Raw genomic sequence first — 16,523 nt, 5'->3', positions numbered from 1 at the left:
CACGTTTTGTTTAGTTGGATAATCTCCACATGTCTACCCATCTCTTATAATTTTCGAATCATAAATGTATCGATCATAAATGTATCGATTCGAAAATTATAAAAGTAGGGTAGACATGTGGAGATTATCCGGCTGAACAAAACGTGATCCGTCTCTTAAATGTGTTTCAACCACAGACCTTATTTTGAGCTATTTTCCAAAATCCTATGGAGAAATTGCATTGCATTTTTGTCGAAGGAACCCATGCGCAGCTTACTTCCGGATTTTATGATGCGTCACTGCGGTTCTCTATACATCTTTACTCATAGTCACAGTAGAAGTTATGTTATGATATCAAAGAAGATACATGTTCTGATACACAGGAGCCAATGATTGTGTTCAATAGGCACACAACAGCTACTAGATAGCTCTATGCAAAAGCATAAGCTGAGCTAAGTAAATATGCATTTATGGTTAATTGTTAGGGATTTGCATATTATGTTTTGCCTTCATTTGAAAATCCTTGCACTGCATGACATGATTGTTGTTCAAATCTGTACTATCAACATGTTGATTTGGAATAGAGTGATTCCAAAGGGCAGAATAACTATTGAAGGATGTTTTTGTTTTTATAGAATATTTTACTCCAATGTGTTAATTGTTGTTCCTGTTCCTGTTGTACACAGGTCCTATTTTAAGAGTCTATTCGTTTGACTAATCTGGTCTTTCTGTTTAGCATGAATGTATTTTGAGCAAGGTAAACATTTAGTTTATGGGGGAACGTTTAAAACCTCAACGTTTACTCAAGTTCTTATGTCAGTGCCTGTTTATTGGTGACATTCAAGTTTGCCTAAGTAGGGCTTAATGTTCAAATAAGATTAAAAAAAGCACTCCCTTTTGTATTTGTGTTGGTTTTCTTATTTTTATTTGTCAATCATGTAACATTGTTATCAAATACTACTTCACTGCAAGGTCAGTAATGATCCCTTTCTTTGTTTGTTTGTTCCACACAATAAAAGACGATTATTATGTGAAGCACATGGAATAAAGATTTATCATTAAAGTAAGATACATTTTCTGTTCACTGTATATGACTTTACATGAGATATCAAAGGTGAATTAATGTTTACAATACATGTCACACATTGCTAGATACATTTACCATATATACATACATATAAATGTGTATATCCTAAACTATCCAAAAGTATATAAAGGAGTTAAAATTAGCACAGCCTTAAACAGCAGTAAAATGCAACATTAATTCAGCAGTAATATTAATCCTGAAACATCATATATAATAATAAAACACTGACAGGGAACATTTTACTGCACGGTGACTACTTTTACTATTCATACTTTTATTTACATTTAGCTGATCATACTTAAATACTTTTAAATATGTAAGGTTTTAAATGTAGGATATAGTGGAGTATTTCCACAGTTAGGTAGGGTTTTTACTTCAGTAAAGGATCTGATACTTCTTCCACCAATAGCAGAAAGAAACTGCAACATTCATGCAGTTGCCTCCTCAAATACTTGTGGGCGAATGATATCCCTCAATGATAGATATAAGTCAAGTGCTTGTGACCTATTCATTGGGAACCCCATGCCTGATTCTTCCATTATGATTGTGCACAAATCAAACACGTCCTCGTCACATGGAACTGAAGTTAGGAACTTGCAGCTCTCTTTGCAAGTGGGTAAGTCATCACTGAATGGAACAAGAAGGTCATCTGCACCCCACAAATGAGGTGCCGTATACATGATATTAGGTATTCCTGCGGGGACATTGGCGTTTGTAGAGGGCCTGATGCGATGTGTGTTCCAAACGTGTCTTATCTCATTCAAGTCCTCCTGCAAAAAGAAATGGAAAGGGGGATAAATTGTATGTACCGTATGGAATAATAGCAAAAAAACAAAGTTATCTGATCTACTCTCGTTGCCCACTGCACACACATCATTCAAGCATAGCTTCGACATAGCGCTGTTATTTCAGAACAATGGACAGGGTTGTTGCGCGTTGGCAAGAGATTATTAGATTTGAACCTCACGGCATGCTGTACGCGATCTGATAAATAAAAGATGTAGATATATCAAACACAAAGTGATCGCTATAATAGAGCCGTATTAACAGATAATTGGCGTTATGGGTTACATCACGGTACATTCTTCAAAATCACAGGTCTAATTGTGTGAGGCATTTTTAGCGCAGACACATATTCTTACGCATTCATTATGCATGCAGCTATCAAGTGTCCTATACACTGACAATTAAGCACAACTAAACTATACATAACATAACTTTGAGTCAATTCCTTCATCATAATAAATCCTACGTTAAATGAATAGGTACACATGCATGTAACTATAGTAGGCCTACGTCTTCATTAAAGTATACCCAAAGTGCGTAAAGACTCACACAACTCATTCAACAACAACGTTAGCTATACCCTAAATAAAAAAGGCCTATATGCCAGCTGTAAATATACGTTATCAAAAATGTTTGCCAATGTCTATATAGCCTATTTATATATAAGTTAATCATGTCTATGCATTAACATTGGACATTGGTAGGCTATGATTGTCTGGCAAGTTGTCAGAAAACGTAGTGCGGCTTTTCGTAAAACTGTTGTGTGACTCGTTACGAATGTTGGGCAGACTGTGTGTTTATAGCCTGTGTGTTCAACGTAGGTTCATCTTGATGATGAATTTATGTCAGGTTGATTTTAAAGGTTGTTCTACAGTGGGTGTATTTGGCAGATCATTGCTGCCTATCAGTGCGTAAAAGTATGTGGATGGATGCATACAACATGATTGACTCTCATAATAAATCCTGTGGTTTTTAAGTCTGTGCCCTACTTTTACTATTTCCCGATATTTGTATAATTTACATGGTTATGGTCTCTGTTTAACTGCAGCTAACAATTGTCAGATCAACATCATATTGTTTTACCTGAATGATTGCCATGAAGCACAACTGGACAAGTGCTTTGTCCAGAAAATCACCGGTGAAGAGCCCTTCATCCTTGAGTTCTCCCAGTTGCTGGATCCAGTATTGAACCCCTTCCTTTCTCATCACTCCCCACCAGCTCTCTATTCTCTGATTTGCTGTGCTAGCTCCTGTTATATAACTCCTTTCTCCTGCTCTGTCATCTTCATCGTTTCGCCGTAAAAACTGTTGGATGTCTCGTAGCAGCACATTCTCTGTGCCCATGTCAGTGCGTAAAAGCCTTGGGTAACCTCCGACATTCTCTATTGCTTCGACAAAGTAGCTTCCAATTACTTTTGGGTCGCTGTTGGTGAAAGCTGCTTTTAGCCAGATAATCCTACGGGAATATCCGTCTATGCATCCATTAATGCATATTCCATAGGGCTTGAGTTTGTCGTAGCCATCTATGTGCCATATGAAATTAGGCCCTTGTGAAAAATACTTTCTCCGGCTGAGACGTCTTTTCAGGCGAGCTTGAGAGTTGACTGGGTCGAGCAGAGAAAGAAGGATCCTCACGTCTTCTTTCCGGATGCGGATACCTCGCTCCAAAAGCTTTGCATACATCCAGCGATATCCATGAAGTTGTCCAGGGCCTCCCAATTGACCAACTATATAGTCGATAGCAACTTCCAAATCAGCGTATTTCCGACGATTTAATCCACACGCTCTCAATATTCTCCTTAATGTACTTTTACTAACAATTATCCCTTGCAAAGCAAGTGTTGTCAGGATGTCTTGATAACTCATCCCAAGTCCAAAGTAAAGCTTAATTAAAGCGTCTCTATCCATAGCTACAACCATTGACCTAACCCTAACCGCTTTGCCAGGTCAGCAAGCAGGTGAACTCCTCTTCATGCTTCGGGGAGAAAGGCTGGTCTGTTGTGCTGTAGGCTACATTATATACCTAACTATCTCGTGCGCACGAGTTATTAAAGCGTGCGCACGAGTTATTAAAGCGTGCGCACGAGTTATTAAAGCGTGCGCACGTTTTACTAAAGCGTGCGCACGAGTTACTAAAGCGTGCGCACGAGTTACTAAAGCGTGCGCACGAGTTATTAAAGCGTGCGCACGCTTTAGTAACTCGTGCGCACGCTTTAGTAAAACGTGGCCACGTTTTATTTATTTTTCTCTCTATGAACCCTCCAGGGCTCCGTAATAACGTGCCTTCAGTCGAATAAATGTTCCGTTAGAATCCCTTCAAAATAAAGGCCCTGAAGTTGTATCAGATGTACAACAATATTTATTATAAATTGGTGTGTTGCTTTTTTTACATATTACATGTAGTAGACATATGTGTTAAGAAGGTTAACTAAGGGCAACATTATTATTTAGTATTATTATAAATATGAGCTCTTTATTGAACAAGGACCATGCATAAAAATACATTAATCTCAAAGAGAAGAGATGCTTTATGCCACATTATAGCTAAAAGCTCATTTCCGACTGCAGTCCTTGGGCAGGTACACATAACAATCAACACACATTAGCCTACCATTTACAGTATATTTTTGATATTTTCTATTCTATATTTCTATCATTGACCATGTTACTTGTTACTTGTTAGACGGTTTTATCCAAAGTGGCTTACATACTCAATACTGTGGGCAATCCCCACACACAGGAGCGGTTTCGCCGCTGCGAGGCTCCACTAGCACAATAAATAAGAGATGAATTAAAGAATGCCTTAGTATCCAGTTTTGTCGTTTTTGTTCATTTGAGATTTAGAAGTCTTATTTTGAAAGTTTTTTTGGCGGCTGGGTGGGACGCAATGTTCGGTTTGCTCTGCTTACACTACACCGGTGCTGTGTGCTAGTCGGAAGTGCACTTTATTTCCACCGTGTTTAGGTGGCTTCGGACACTTATGGACAAACGTGTGAAGTACAATGGGTAAGATTAAGATTTTGAGTTTATAAAATAGGATAATGTTCTGTTAGTGGGAGCCACAACAGGTAACGTGCCTGCGGTGTTACAGCTTGTGCCCTCATAAATGCTCTGCTTTTCAATGTCACCTTATGAGCCGGCGAATGAATAGAATGGAGTAGGTTCACTTCTGTGGTACTGTGGTGTTTTATTCAAATATCTATTTGGTCCCCATTGTAGTGTGCAATCAACCAATATAGAACAGATACTACAACGCACCACAAAAGAGATAACCAGAGTTAATGGACAGTCAATTAGAGCATTATGTTTTACACTGTCACTGACCAACATGTCCTCTCTTTTATTTGTCATACTTTTCTTGTGAGTGTGGCACCCTAACCAACCAAACCCTGTTACCCATATTATCAGCATAAGACATATTCATTTCAAAGTTCTCTTTCTATAGTTAAATAAAGGTCTTTCCTTGCCTTGAACGTAGCATTACATTCCGCAGCTTAGCATTAATTCCTGAGGTAAAAGCTAATATGAGTCAGATTTGCAACCCTGTTTCTTTAATTGAAGTAATAATAGTTACAGAATTGAATTGCCTACAGTACAATTGATTGTCTTTAATACATTGAAATCTTTATATATAATTAAGCATAGTATGTATTGCTCTATTTTCCCAGAATATGAAATTCCTCTTTGTTATTGACACCATTGAGCCTAAGCATGGTAATATTGCAATAATTAACACTTTTTCTTATCAATTAACTCAAAATGAACACAACTGTGATTCAATTATAGTTAGATCAAGAGGTTGATAGCATTTTTAAAATTGCTTTCTATTGATTTCATAGTTGTAGCCCACTATTGAGCACTGTCAAAAAGTAACAAATAAAACATCAAATTAAATATGTACCATTGAGGTCTGAGACATCACAAATGAAATCAGTTTTTGTTATATTTACTACTTGATTTTCTCAAATACAAAACTGAAAAATGAGAAAGAAAGGGTTCAAATTGTTCAAATGTTAAGGTCTAAATGTCCTCCAGCTCTGGATTAACCCATGTATTGCTGTGTCGTTACATTGGTTTACCTACTACTGGGCTTTCTTTCCCCTACACTTGTACTGGGATACGTGTTCTTTTACAAGAATTGCCAGAGGAATGATAAAGAGGAATGAGCAAGCTTTTTTGTTAGTTAATATCTTGGTTCAAGCTTTTTTTATTTTTTTTTATTTTATATGATACTTAGTAGTTCTAGGAACATTTAAAAGACATGTCCTCAGTGTGCACCTACATAATCTTATTATGATGATAAAAAAATGATACAAATAATAATGTATGTATTATTATGTCAAATGTTTGTGTGACATTTGACAACCATATTTTTGCATTTGAATTCAAAGTCACAGCTATTGCTAATAAGTTGCCAAGTTGTGGTACCATTTATATACTGTATATAATGTGTTTGCTAAGGTTGATGGAAGCTAATGTTCAATTACGTAACACAAAGAGAAAGTTGTCTTTTTCACTTTCCTCAATCAGTCAATCAATCAAACATTATGTTTTTATTTGTTTCAAAGTTTTCCGTAATAATCCAGTTGTCATTCTAGAGTGACTTTAAAAAAAGTGCTTGTGTCGTGCACTCATGTGCGAGCAAGAGTCACAGCTGAAATATCATCTAATGCAGAAACATGGCTTATTAAAGTGTGAGTGAGTCTCACTGCTGCGAGTGATTTACAGAAATGTAAATGTACACTTCGAGCTGTTTCTCATTCAACCATTCAGACCAACACTCAAACACTGAAGGCAGCGAGCTACAATGATATAAACATCTGGAGCATTTGGGGTTATAGTCTCCTTACAAATGCAGGCTTTAATTTGTCTCCTGTGTGCTCACAGAGATCAGCAATAATGCCACAGCCCAGAATGATGCTGGTGGTGACGGGAGATGACTTTGGCTACTGTCCCAGAAGAAACCAGGGGATTGTGGACTGCTTCAAGTCTGGAGGTATTTCCAATGTGTCCCTGCTGGTCAACGGCTGTGCTGCCAAGGAGGCGGCAGATCTGGCTCAGAGGTACGGTCACGACGGGGCATGCTTTTGAGTAACTAAAACAGTTTTACAATGAACTTAAGTAAGTAAAAAACTCTGTCGATATGATCAATGTTATTGTAGTGGCGAAAAATAAAGAAACAAAACAAAAAATGTACTCAAAATAAAACTGCCACTGAGCCTCCAAAAAGCAAATCTTATGCAGGGAATCATTATCCAATGTCCAGGCAAGAACGTAGTTTTGTAGTTTGCTGTCGAGGATCCAACATATACAACAATGCTTTGCCGGATATTCCGTAGAACTTCCGGTGATTTCCCTCATCCACGTGTCTCGTAGAGCACACATAGAGGGCCCATCTCAGGTCCATTAAATGGAATCCTTGCTTCCCTCACTTGCGTCGTTTCCCTGTGTTTAGTCCCTCCCACCAGGGAAGCACGGAGAGACGCAAGGAAACCAAAAGAAGCAGGGAAATTAGTTTTAAGAGCAATGGGACGTCCTTTCCTCCGGAGCGTCACGTGAAGCGACGTCCGTTTGTAATGAAATCAGCTGATGGTTGACAGCAGCTGATGTCTGACAGCAGCTCTGTCCCCGTTGTTTTCACACGCACCCCCGCCTCTGTTAGTACACATTTACTGACATATACATTTGTATCATCTGTTGTAGACCCAAATAAATAAAATAAAATAAGAACTCGTTCTCAAAAAAGATAAACGCCATTCTTAAAATGTATAAACGAAAAAAGCGATCATGAAAATGTTTCCAATAAATGAATAAAATAATGTTTGACCACTTTGTTGTTCAGATATATCACATATTTGTAACTAAATGATACATGAATTGAAACAAAACACAGCATAGACTGAGGAGCGACTCTCGTGAGTTTCATGTATTTTCTTCACTCCGCTGGGAAACTGCTCTCATGTCAAGAAGCATCAGATCAGTGCATGCACTGCATCGTCCAATCAGTGAGCGATACACAGTAAGGGGGCGGAGCGAGTATCTGTGGATTTAATCGGAGGATGGTCTGGTGGTTCGTCGGTTATCGCTCCTCCATTATCTCCTCGATCCTCGGTCCTCCGGGGTTATGGCTAGAAAGTAAAACTGTAAAACTCTCGCGAGAGTTTGCAAGTCACGTGGCTGAATGTTTACATTTGTCAGGCAGCCTTTCAGTTACGATCGTTAACATCAGTGGGCCACAGCAAATGATGGTGAGAAGCTAAACTATCTATTAATGATGTCAATGACAGGGAGTGTGATTGTTGAAATAGGGTGTTAGCGGTCTTGATGTTCAAAGAAGAATGAAAACACTGTAGATCACCAACACTACGGTTTATTTTTTATTCACAGGCAAGTCAACGTTGTCGCAGTAAAAGTCCCAAGATAGCTCCTGGTGCAATAAAATGTTCCCTTTCAGTGTTTTACTATTATCCTGCTGCATTAATGTGTATGTTGCATCATGTTACTGCTGTAGGTGTGTTTCCGAGCCGCTCCAACGAGAGTTACAACGAGAACGTGACGTCATATTTACACAAGACGGATCCTTTCTAGCCATAACCGTCCTCCGGCAGAAATTAGAGCCATGGGACGGTACTCAAGATGGCGCAGACAAATCAACTTCCGGTGATAGCGAGGAGCGAGGAAATGAAAATAACCAACCTGAGACGCAGCCACTTGCTTTCTCAGTAAACCCCGCCTCCCAGCTGCTACATCACACCCGGTCTCAGCTGTGTCAAATGAATTGAGAGGGAAACTAACTCTGGATTCGGCTTTTGGGGTATTTTACCAATTTTAGGACATCATTTAATAAATAGGACTTTATTTAAATAAAGGTTAATTCAAATGTTGCTACTGGGTAGTAAGTAGATTTACTCATTCCACGGGCCTCGTTTATTCCTATGACAGTTGCTCAGTAGCGCATAAAGCCGATCTTGAGAGCAAAACGTTACAAATGGCCCATCATGCCTGCCTGTCGAGCAGATCTCCCGCTCTCGGCTCAGTCAGATGATTGGAGAGAGAAAATAAATCTGGATTCAGCTTCTAGAGCCTTCAAAACAAAAAAACCCTAATGATTCAAAGAAGGGCTATAAAAGTGTTCCTTTCGATTAGCTGATTTGGCAAATCAAAAATACTATGTCATCGGTTCTGACTTGAGATCGGTCTCTACCTGACCGGTCTCAACGCTGTGTGTCCGTCCGTCAGGAAACACGCTGTTTACAAGTAGTTCCAACAAACATCCAATGACAAACTGCGATGTTAACAAGGTAAATGTGTGCATTTTAATATAAAGTTGTGTATATTTACAGACTGTTGCAAAAACTAAGAAGCTTATAAACAGCAGGTTTAAAACTACAATTAAAGATGTTTGGAGTTTTATTTGAGTTATTAATTTACATTTTTTGTCTAAGAGATGCTGATTTGAAACCGTTGTTACAAACAGTTACGGCATTTCCTGTTTCTGCCGGAGAGAGGGGAGGCCGTCCCAAAGCTTGCTGCTGTATATACTCCCTCCATCTGACAGGAGGGAGCCTCGTTGAGCTGCGAGTGTGGCTACAGACGGAGTTCACTCTGTCACGGAGGGGTAGGGTCGAGGGAGTGGTTTGGGATTGGGCCTTAATTAGCGACATTTTACCACAACCCTTACATATTACCCCCTTGATCACTTGTGGACTGTTTGTCGTATTATGGGTTTTAATTTATACAGTATACAAAAAACACATTCACAGTTTAATTACTTTTGAACAAAATATGTGCACGCTACCTCTCCCCCTGTTCGAAAAGTTCTGTATTAGCTTGGCTTCACTAAGCATTAAAAACATCAGGTAAAAATCTCCTGAGGTTTTGACCCACACTTTGGCCCTTTCTCATTTCACTAATTCCCCTCCTTGACTCCCCTCCTCAACTCCCCTCCTCGACTCCTATCCTCGAGACTTAGTCCCGCCCACAGGAGATGCGAGCGGGGGAGCCGAGGAGGGGAGCCGAGGAGGGGAGAGAGGAGCCGAGGAGAGAGGAGGGGAAACAGCAGGCGGTTAGAGAAATGAGAACTCCTCTCCTCTGAGCGGTCATTTTAAAGAGACGTCCATTAATGATGACGGGAGGCACAGCAGCACTCTGTCTGATATGTGATGATGTGTTCATGACGACTTATATATTTACTTTGAATTCATTCACAGTGCGGTATAATGAGACAATAACAGGCTACAGTTTCGGACACACACACATATATGTATATATTTATATACAGTAAATATATACAATTTCAGAATCAAACAGAGCACTCTCATAATAACGTAACACAATCAGAGACTGGATACATCCCCCCTCCCCTCTCCCCCCTCTGGTCGCTACAATGAGGAAAATAAATTACGGGCCAAAAGTTTTATTTACAAGTATTAAAAGTAAGCAGAGGACACCAAACCAACTGAGACCTGTCTGTCCGCCGCATCTACACACAAACACACTGTACCACACACACACACCAACACACTGTACCACACACACACACCAACACACTGTACCACACACACACCAACACACTGTACCACACACACACACCTACACACTGTACCACACACACCTACACACTGTACCACACACACCTACACACTGTACCACACACACACACCTACACACTGTACCATACACACACCTACACACTGTACCACACACACCTACACACTGTACCACACACACACACACCTACACACTGTACCAAACACACCTACACACTGTACCACACACACACCTACACACTGTACCACACACACCTACACACTGTACCACACACACACCTACACACTGTACCACACACACACCTACACACTGTACCACACACACACACCTACACACTGTACCACACACACACACCTACACACTGTACCATACACACACCTACACACTGTACCACACACACCTACACACTGTACCACACACACACACCTACACACTGTACCAAACACACCTACACACTGTACCACACACACACCTACACACTGTACCACACACACCTACACACTGTACCACACACACACCTACACACTGTACCACATGCACCTATACTGTACCACATGCACCTACATACTGTACCACACACACAAACCTACACACTGTACAACACACACCTACAGCTCCTAAAGCATATAATCAGGCTACAGCCGTTGTGTATTTTATTATGTGAAGCACTAAATGGTTTTAGAAAAATATCGACTCTTTGTTTGTAGATATCTACTAAACTAAAGCAAATAAAGAGAGTAGGCCTGTTATACTGAGTGATATATATTACACACACTGCTCTGCTTTCTGCACGGACCTCACAGCTGTTCTCACTGTAAACATTGCGTCGCGATGAAAGCAGTTAATAAAATAATATCCAGGGGATGCATGCAGAGCTATCATTGGCTGAGATAAGTCCGGCCGTGCGTAACGACTCTTTGAAACATCACTGTCGCCGGAAATACATCCACGAAGGAGCCGTGGAGGACCGTGGAGGACCCATCAGTGTATCCTCGGTTATAGCTCCTCCAGAGAGCCTCCTCGACGCTCGATCCTCGGTCCTCGATGTGCATTTAGAGAAATGAGATGTCCTTCAACATGGCGCGCTGAAATTCATTTCCGGGTCACTACCGGAGAACCGAGGAGTCGAGGAGGGGGATTTGATTAAATGAGAAAGGGCCCTTATCTGTGGATCTGGAACATTTGGTAAATATTGTATTGCATCAGCATCAGCAGGTCGGCGTGTTTCCTTTGGTAAAAGCACCTCAGAACTCACACACTTCTTGTTGTATCCCAATGCACACACACCTGGCACAAAGTTTAAAATGATAAAAGTAAGTTGGCTTTAAGAAGCCTTGCAAAATATAATTGTAGCTTAGTCTAATGAAAAAAGCAACAAGTACGTTTGTTAATCTAGTTAATGACATCCGTGGTTGCTCATGCAATGTTCCATATTTTCTGTCTTTAAAATACCTGCTAGCTCCTCAGTACAATGTGTGTGCAATGTCCAAACCCGTCATTCAAAGAACAGCAAGAGATGAAGCGTTTGTTACAGAGTGCTTCTGACACAGACCATTTCTGTTGTTCAAAGATTCAAAGGCTTCATTGTCATTTACACAAAAGTCACAGCAGAGTGTTGCCAAAGAAAATCGGAAGTTCCAGGCTCCTCCAATAACGAGGAGTAAGATAAGATCAAAACAGAATGTCAAATGAAATACTGTAAGGTGGAATAACATAACATGGTGTTTAAAGGAAACTCAGGACATTATGAAACACATCATTCATCGAGCACATTGGATTCTGCACAACTGACATTTTTAGCCAACATCCCATTCTGATACAGTAGATGTCTTTTCTTTTAGGCACAATATCCCCATGGGTCTCCATGCCAACCTGTCAGAGGGCGTTCCGGTGTGCCCCAGCCTGCAGCAGGCCTCCACCCTGACCAACCAGCGTGGCTTCTTCCACGGGAAGACGGGCTTCCGCCAGGCCCTGGAGGGCGGTCAGCTCAGCATGAAACAGGTACACTGCTCCAATGTGTTAGCATGTATCAACCTACAGGCACAGGACCCTGGAGAACATGCCAACGGCCATGACACTTTCAACTGCTCACCTCTGGCTGGCAGAGCACTCACTGCTCCATAGTTTGAGTTTATCCCCTCCATAGGGTATTTTAAAGAACATTCTTACCATCAACAAACATTTTATATTGAGCATTCATTATCTATCTCTCGTCAAGATTTTAGTGACTCATGATGTTACAGAATTAAAACAATGAACACAATACAGTAAATGCAGTAGTAGAATGGAATGAAGTACATTTACTCAAGTAGGACTTTTACTTAACTAGATTTATTTGATGAGTTACTTTACAGATTCAGGTTATTAGTTAATACAACATTTAAATACACGGATAAATAAACATTGACATATAATTATTTATCATTTATCCTCTGTAATGAACACATTAATGCATCGATAATCATCATGCAGTCAATATATATGGTTCTGAAATGGGGTATAAGGCATAACAAGTACTTTTACTTACTTAGTACTTTAAGTATAATTGTATGCTAATAATTACTGTACTTTTCCTTAAATAAGATTTTGAATGCAGGACTTTTACTTGTAAAAGTATTTTTACTGTTGCTACTAAATCTGAGTGCTTCTTCCACCTTATTTTAATGTTATCTGCAATGCACAATACACTGCCCAAAGACCAGAGGAAACACTTTTTAAATCCTGTGCAGTGTGTACCCCAAACTTTCTCTGGAAAGGAAAGTATGTTTGAGACAGAAATGTAATAATATATCAAACACACAGAGGCGTTATCTGCCAGAGCAGATGTGTGTGCTTGCATGCAGGGCTGTGTGATGCGTAGTGCAGTAGATCTGCTGCAGTAGTGCTTGTAGTTAGTGCATGCTGCATGCTGCTTCTGCTTGCTACTCTGCTTTCAGCTACTGCCGCCGGCTAGCCCTCCTCGTGGAGGGTGAAAAGAGGAGCCGAGTGTCTAACTCTCCTTCTGCTGGTACAAAGCCGCTCCACCGCCAAGACGCCTGCATTGCCTCCTCGTGGCCACACATGGTAACTGGGTACCGTGAGGTCCCAGGCTAAACTGTAGGGGATCTCGGAGCAACAGTGGGCCCCAGAGGCAAGGCGCGCAGGCCCATCGGTGTGTGGACATTCCCTGGCGCCTGCCAACCACTGTCCCAGCTATGGGTAAATAGCCGGGGCAGATGGAGCTCATAGCCATGGAAGGCAACCCATCTAGGAGAAGGACACTCTGAACTAAAACCAGGACTGAGAGGAGTTGCACCCCCCAGTCCTTAATCAGCATAGTAAAGCCAACTATGAAGAACAAAGTAATCCCAAATCCTATACTTCCAGCGGCGGGAGTCCGTAGGAACATCGCAGCGGATGGTGGCGCTGGTCCTCCTTCCGCAGGACAACATGACGATAAGACCCTAAACCCGCAAGGGAGGGTCCTGTCCGATCACAGCACCCCGTCCGATGCACTCATGCGTTGTCGGAGGCCATTTGTAATGGGAACCTTCAATGCATGTACAGTGAGAGAAGAAGCTAGATTGGTAGAATTAGCACACTGTGCTGAGGAACGGGGAGTGGAGATCCTGGGAATCCAGGAACACAGAAGAGTGCACACTGATGACCGGATCGTGTATCGCAGAGTGGAGAGATGCACGTTCATCACTGCATCTGCGTGGCGAAACGAGGTCCAGGCTGCAACAGGGGGCGTAGGGCTAATGCTGGGCCCTCGGGCGCGTAAGGCTCTCCGTCGGGTTTATCATCACACCGATAGGATCCTTATTGCAGAGTTCTCAGGCAACCCAGTAACAACAGTCATAGTCGTGTACTCACCCACCAACGTGGCACCATCTGAGGAGGTGGAGAAGTTCTATGAAGACCTTGCAACAGCAGTCCGAGATGTCCCATCTCCATCCTGAATGCTGAACCATACAGCACGTTCAGCTCTGTGGGCTCTGATCACCGCGTAGTCTCCATGAGGGTGCGACTGAGCCTCAGGGTCCCCAAGCCAAGCCCCAAGATCCGGCATGACTGGAAGGCATTCATAACCGACCCTGGCCTTCAAACCAGGTATACCGAGGAGGTTAGGAAGCGCTTTCGGCAGCTGGATAAGGGAGCGGAGCCCAGCAGCGAATACAGGAGATTCGTTGTTGCAAACGAGGAGGTGACCAGGCTATGTGTGCCCGTGCTAGACAGAGCCAGAACCTCCCTACGGTCCAGACATCCAGAGGTCGTAGCGGCACGGGGTAGGGTGGAGGAAGCACGCCTCAACTTTGAGCGTGAACCAACCTTGGAGAGACGTGGGGTACTAAACGAAGCAAAACAGTTTCTCTTCAGTACCTACGACACCATAAAAGGGGAGGAACTGATAGAGAGTGTGCGAAGAGTGCAGTCAGCGTAACGTGAAAGGCAATATGGGGAGGCCTGGAGGGTCATAAATGAGATGACTGGGCGGAAGAGGACTAAGGAGGGGCAGGTTGAGGGACATAGCCCCGAGGAGAGGGTGAAGACCTGGTTCAACCACTTCCAAAGCCTGCTGGGCACAATAGCGGATGGAGCTGAGGAAAGTATACCAGCATTCCTTCAGAACCTGCCCATGGACGATGGTCCCTTCACAGCCAGTGAGCTTGCCAGGGCGAAGTCCACAGTGAGAGAGGGCAAAAGTGCTGGGCCGGATGGCATACCCCCGGAGGTCTTAAAGTACTGTGATCTCGATGACCTCATCCTAGGTTTTTGCAACCTCACTCTACTGCACAACATGCAGCCTTATATATGGTCTCTCTCCAACATCATCCCGGTACCTAAAGCTGGAGACCTCTCAAAGCCAGACAACTACCGAGGCATCAGCCTGACTTGTATCACCGCAAAGGTTTACAACCAGATGATACTGAACAGGACACGGCACGCCATCGATCCTCACCTGAGGGAGAACCAGAATGGCTTTCGAGAGGGGAGAACCACCGCAGCCCAGATCTTGGCACTAAGGAGAATGATCGAGGAGGTGAAAAAGGATAACCTGACTGCTGTACTGTGCTTTATCGACTTCAAAAAGGCATTTGACTCGATCCACAGAAGCACAATGGTGAAGAGGCCTACGGTGTCCCTCCCAACCTACTCCGGGCAATAGAGACCATGTACGCAGGAACAAGGGCCAGGGTGGTGACCCCAGATGGCAACAGCGAGGAGTTTGACATCCTGGCTGGGGTAATGCAAGGGGACACCCTGGCCCCCTTCCTCTTCATCATGGTCCTGGATTACGTGCTCAGGAAGGCCATCAGTGGACGAGAGCAGGATCTTGGCTTCACTCTAACACCAAGGAGGTGTAGAAGACACCCCACAGTGGTCCTGACAGACCTGGACTATGCGGACGATATCAGCCTGCTCTCCGACAGCATTGAGCAAGCAAAGGAACTTCTGAACAGAGTGGAGTCAGAGTGTGCCAAGGTTGGCCTTAGGCTAAACGCCAAGAAAACTGAGGTTATCACCTATAACATCTTACCGGGACCAACAAGAGAAGGCACTGTGCTTAAAGAAGTCAAGGACTTCAAGTACCTAGGCTCATGGGTATACTCAACCGAGCAAGATCTTAAGGTGAGGAAGGCACTTGCATGGAGGGCCCTGAACGGCATGACCAGTGTATGGATCTCCAACCTCCCCCGTCAAATCAAACTCAGCTTCTTCTATGCAACGGTAGAGTCTGTTCTCCTCTATGGCAGTGAATGCTGGACCCTGAAGCCAACCCTGCAAAAGTCTCTAGACGGATGCTACACCAGAATGTTGCGAGCATTACTTAACATCAGCAAGAGTGTAAATGTAACCAACAAGATCCTGTACGAGGGAATACCAAGGGTGAGCGAGACAATTGCAGCCAGGAGAATGAGACTAGCAGGACATTGCCAAAGGCATCAAGAGCTGCCAGCCGGCAAATTGGTGCTGTGGGAACCAACACACGGGCAGCGGTCACAAGGACGTCCCACACAAACATACGTGGACGTACTCAAGAATGACGTAGGAGCACAAAGTACCAATGAACTGGCCAGATGTATGGAGAACCGGGATGACTGGAAGCAACGATGGAGGGCTCGACTGAGGACGACCT

The 16,523-nt window shown here is 42.7% G+C and overlaps 2 protein-coding genes across 2 annotated transcripts in view; one reads left to right on the top strand and one right to left on the bottom strand.

The window, feature by feature from the left end:
• Positions 1–181: 181 nt before the first annotated feature.
• LOC307044525 (uncharacterized protein) lies at positions 182–3,991 on the bottom strand. Its single transcript, XM_079689834.1, has 2 exons — positions 2,936–3,991; positions 182–1,836 (listed from the first exon to the last, which is right to left on the bottom strand). Exons 1-2 carry the CDS (start codon positions 3,770–3,772, stop codon positions 1,495–1,497), a joined length of 1,179 nt encoding a protein of 392 aa, XP_079545960.1. The 5' UTR covers positions 3,773–3,991; the 3' UTR covers positions 182–1,494.
• Positions 3,992–4,717: 726 nt separating this feature from the next.
• The window catches only part of ydjc (YdjC chitooligosaccharide deacetylase homolog), a 22,112-nt gene continuing 10,306 nt past the window's right edge, over positions 4,718–16,523 (top strand). The window contains exons 1-3 of the mRNA XM_079690957.1: positions 4,718–4,858; positions 6,740–6,915; positions 12,244–12,403. Coding sequence (XP_079547083.1) covers positions 6,752–6,915; positions 12,244–12,403 — 324 coding nt within the window. The 5' untranslated portion in view covers positions 4,718–4,858; positions 6,740–6,751. The remainder of the gene's footprint in view (positions 4,859–6,739; positions 6,916–12,243; positions 12,404–16,523) is intronic.

Source organism: Notothenia rossii (assembly GCF_949606895.1).
Source record: "Notothenia rossii genome assembly, chromosome: 6".
Taxonomy (NCBI): Eukaryota; Metazoa; Chordata; class Actinopteri; order Perciformes; family Nototheniidae; genus Notothenia; species Notothenia rossii.
The sequence above is the reverse complement of the archived record's forward strand: the minus strand, read 5'-3'. Positions and strand labels throughout refer to the sequence as shown.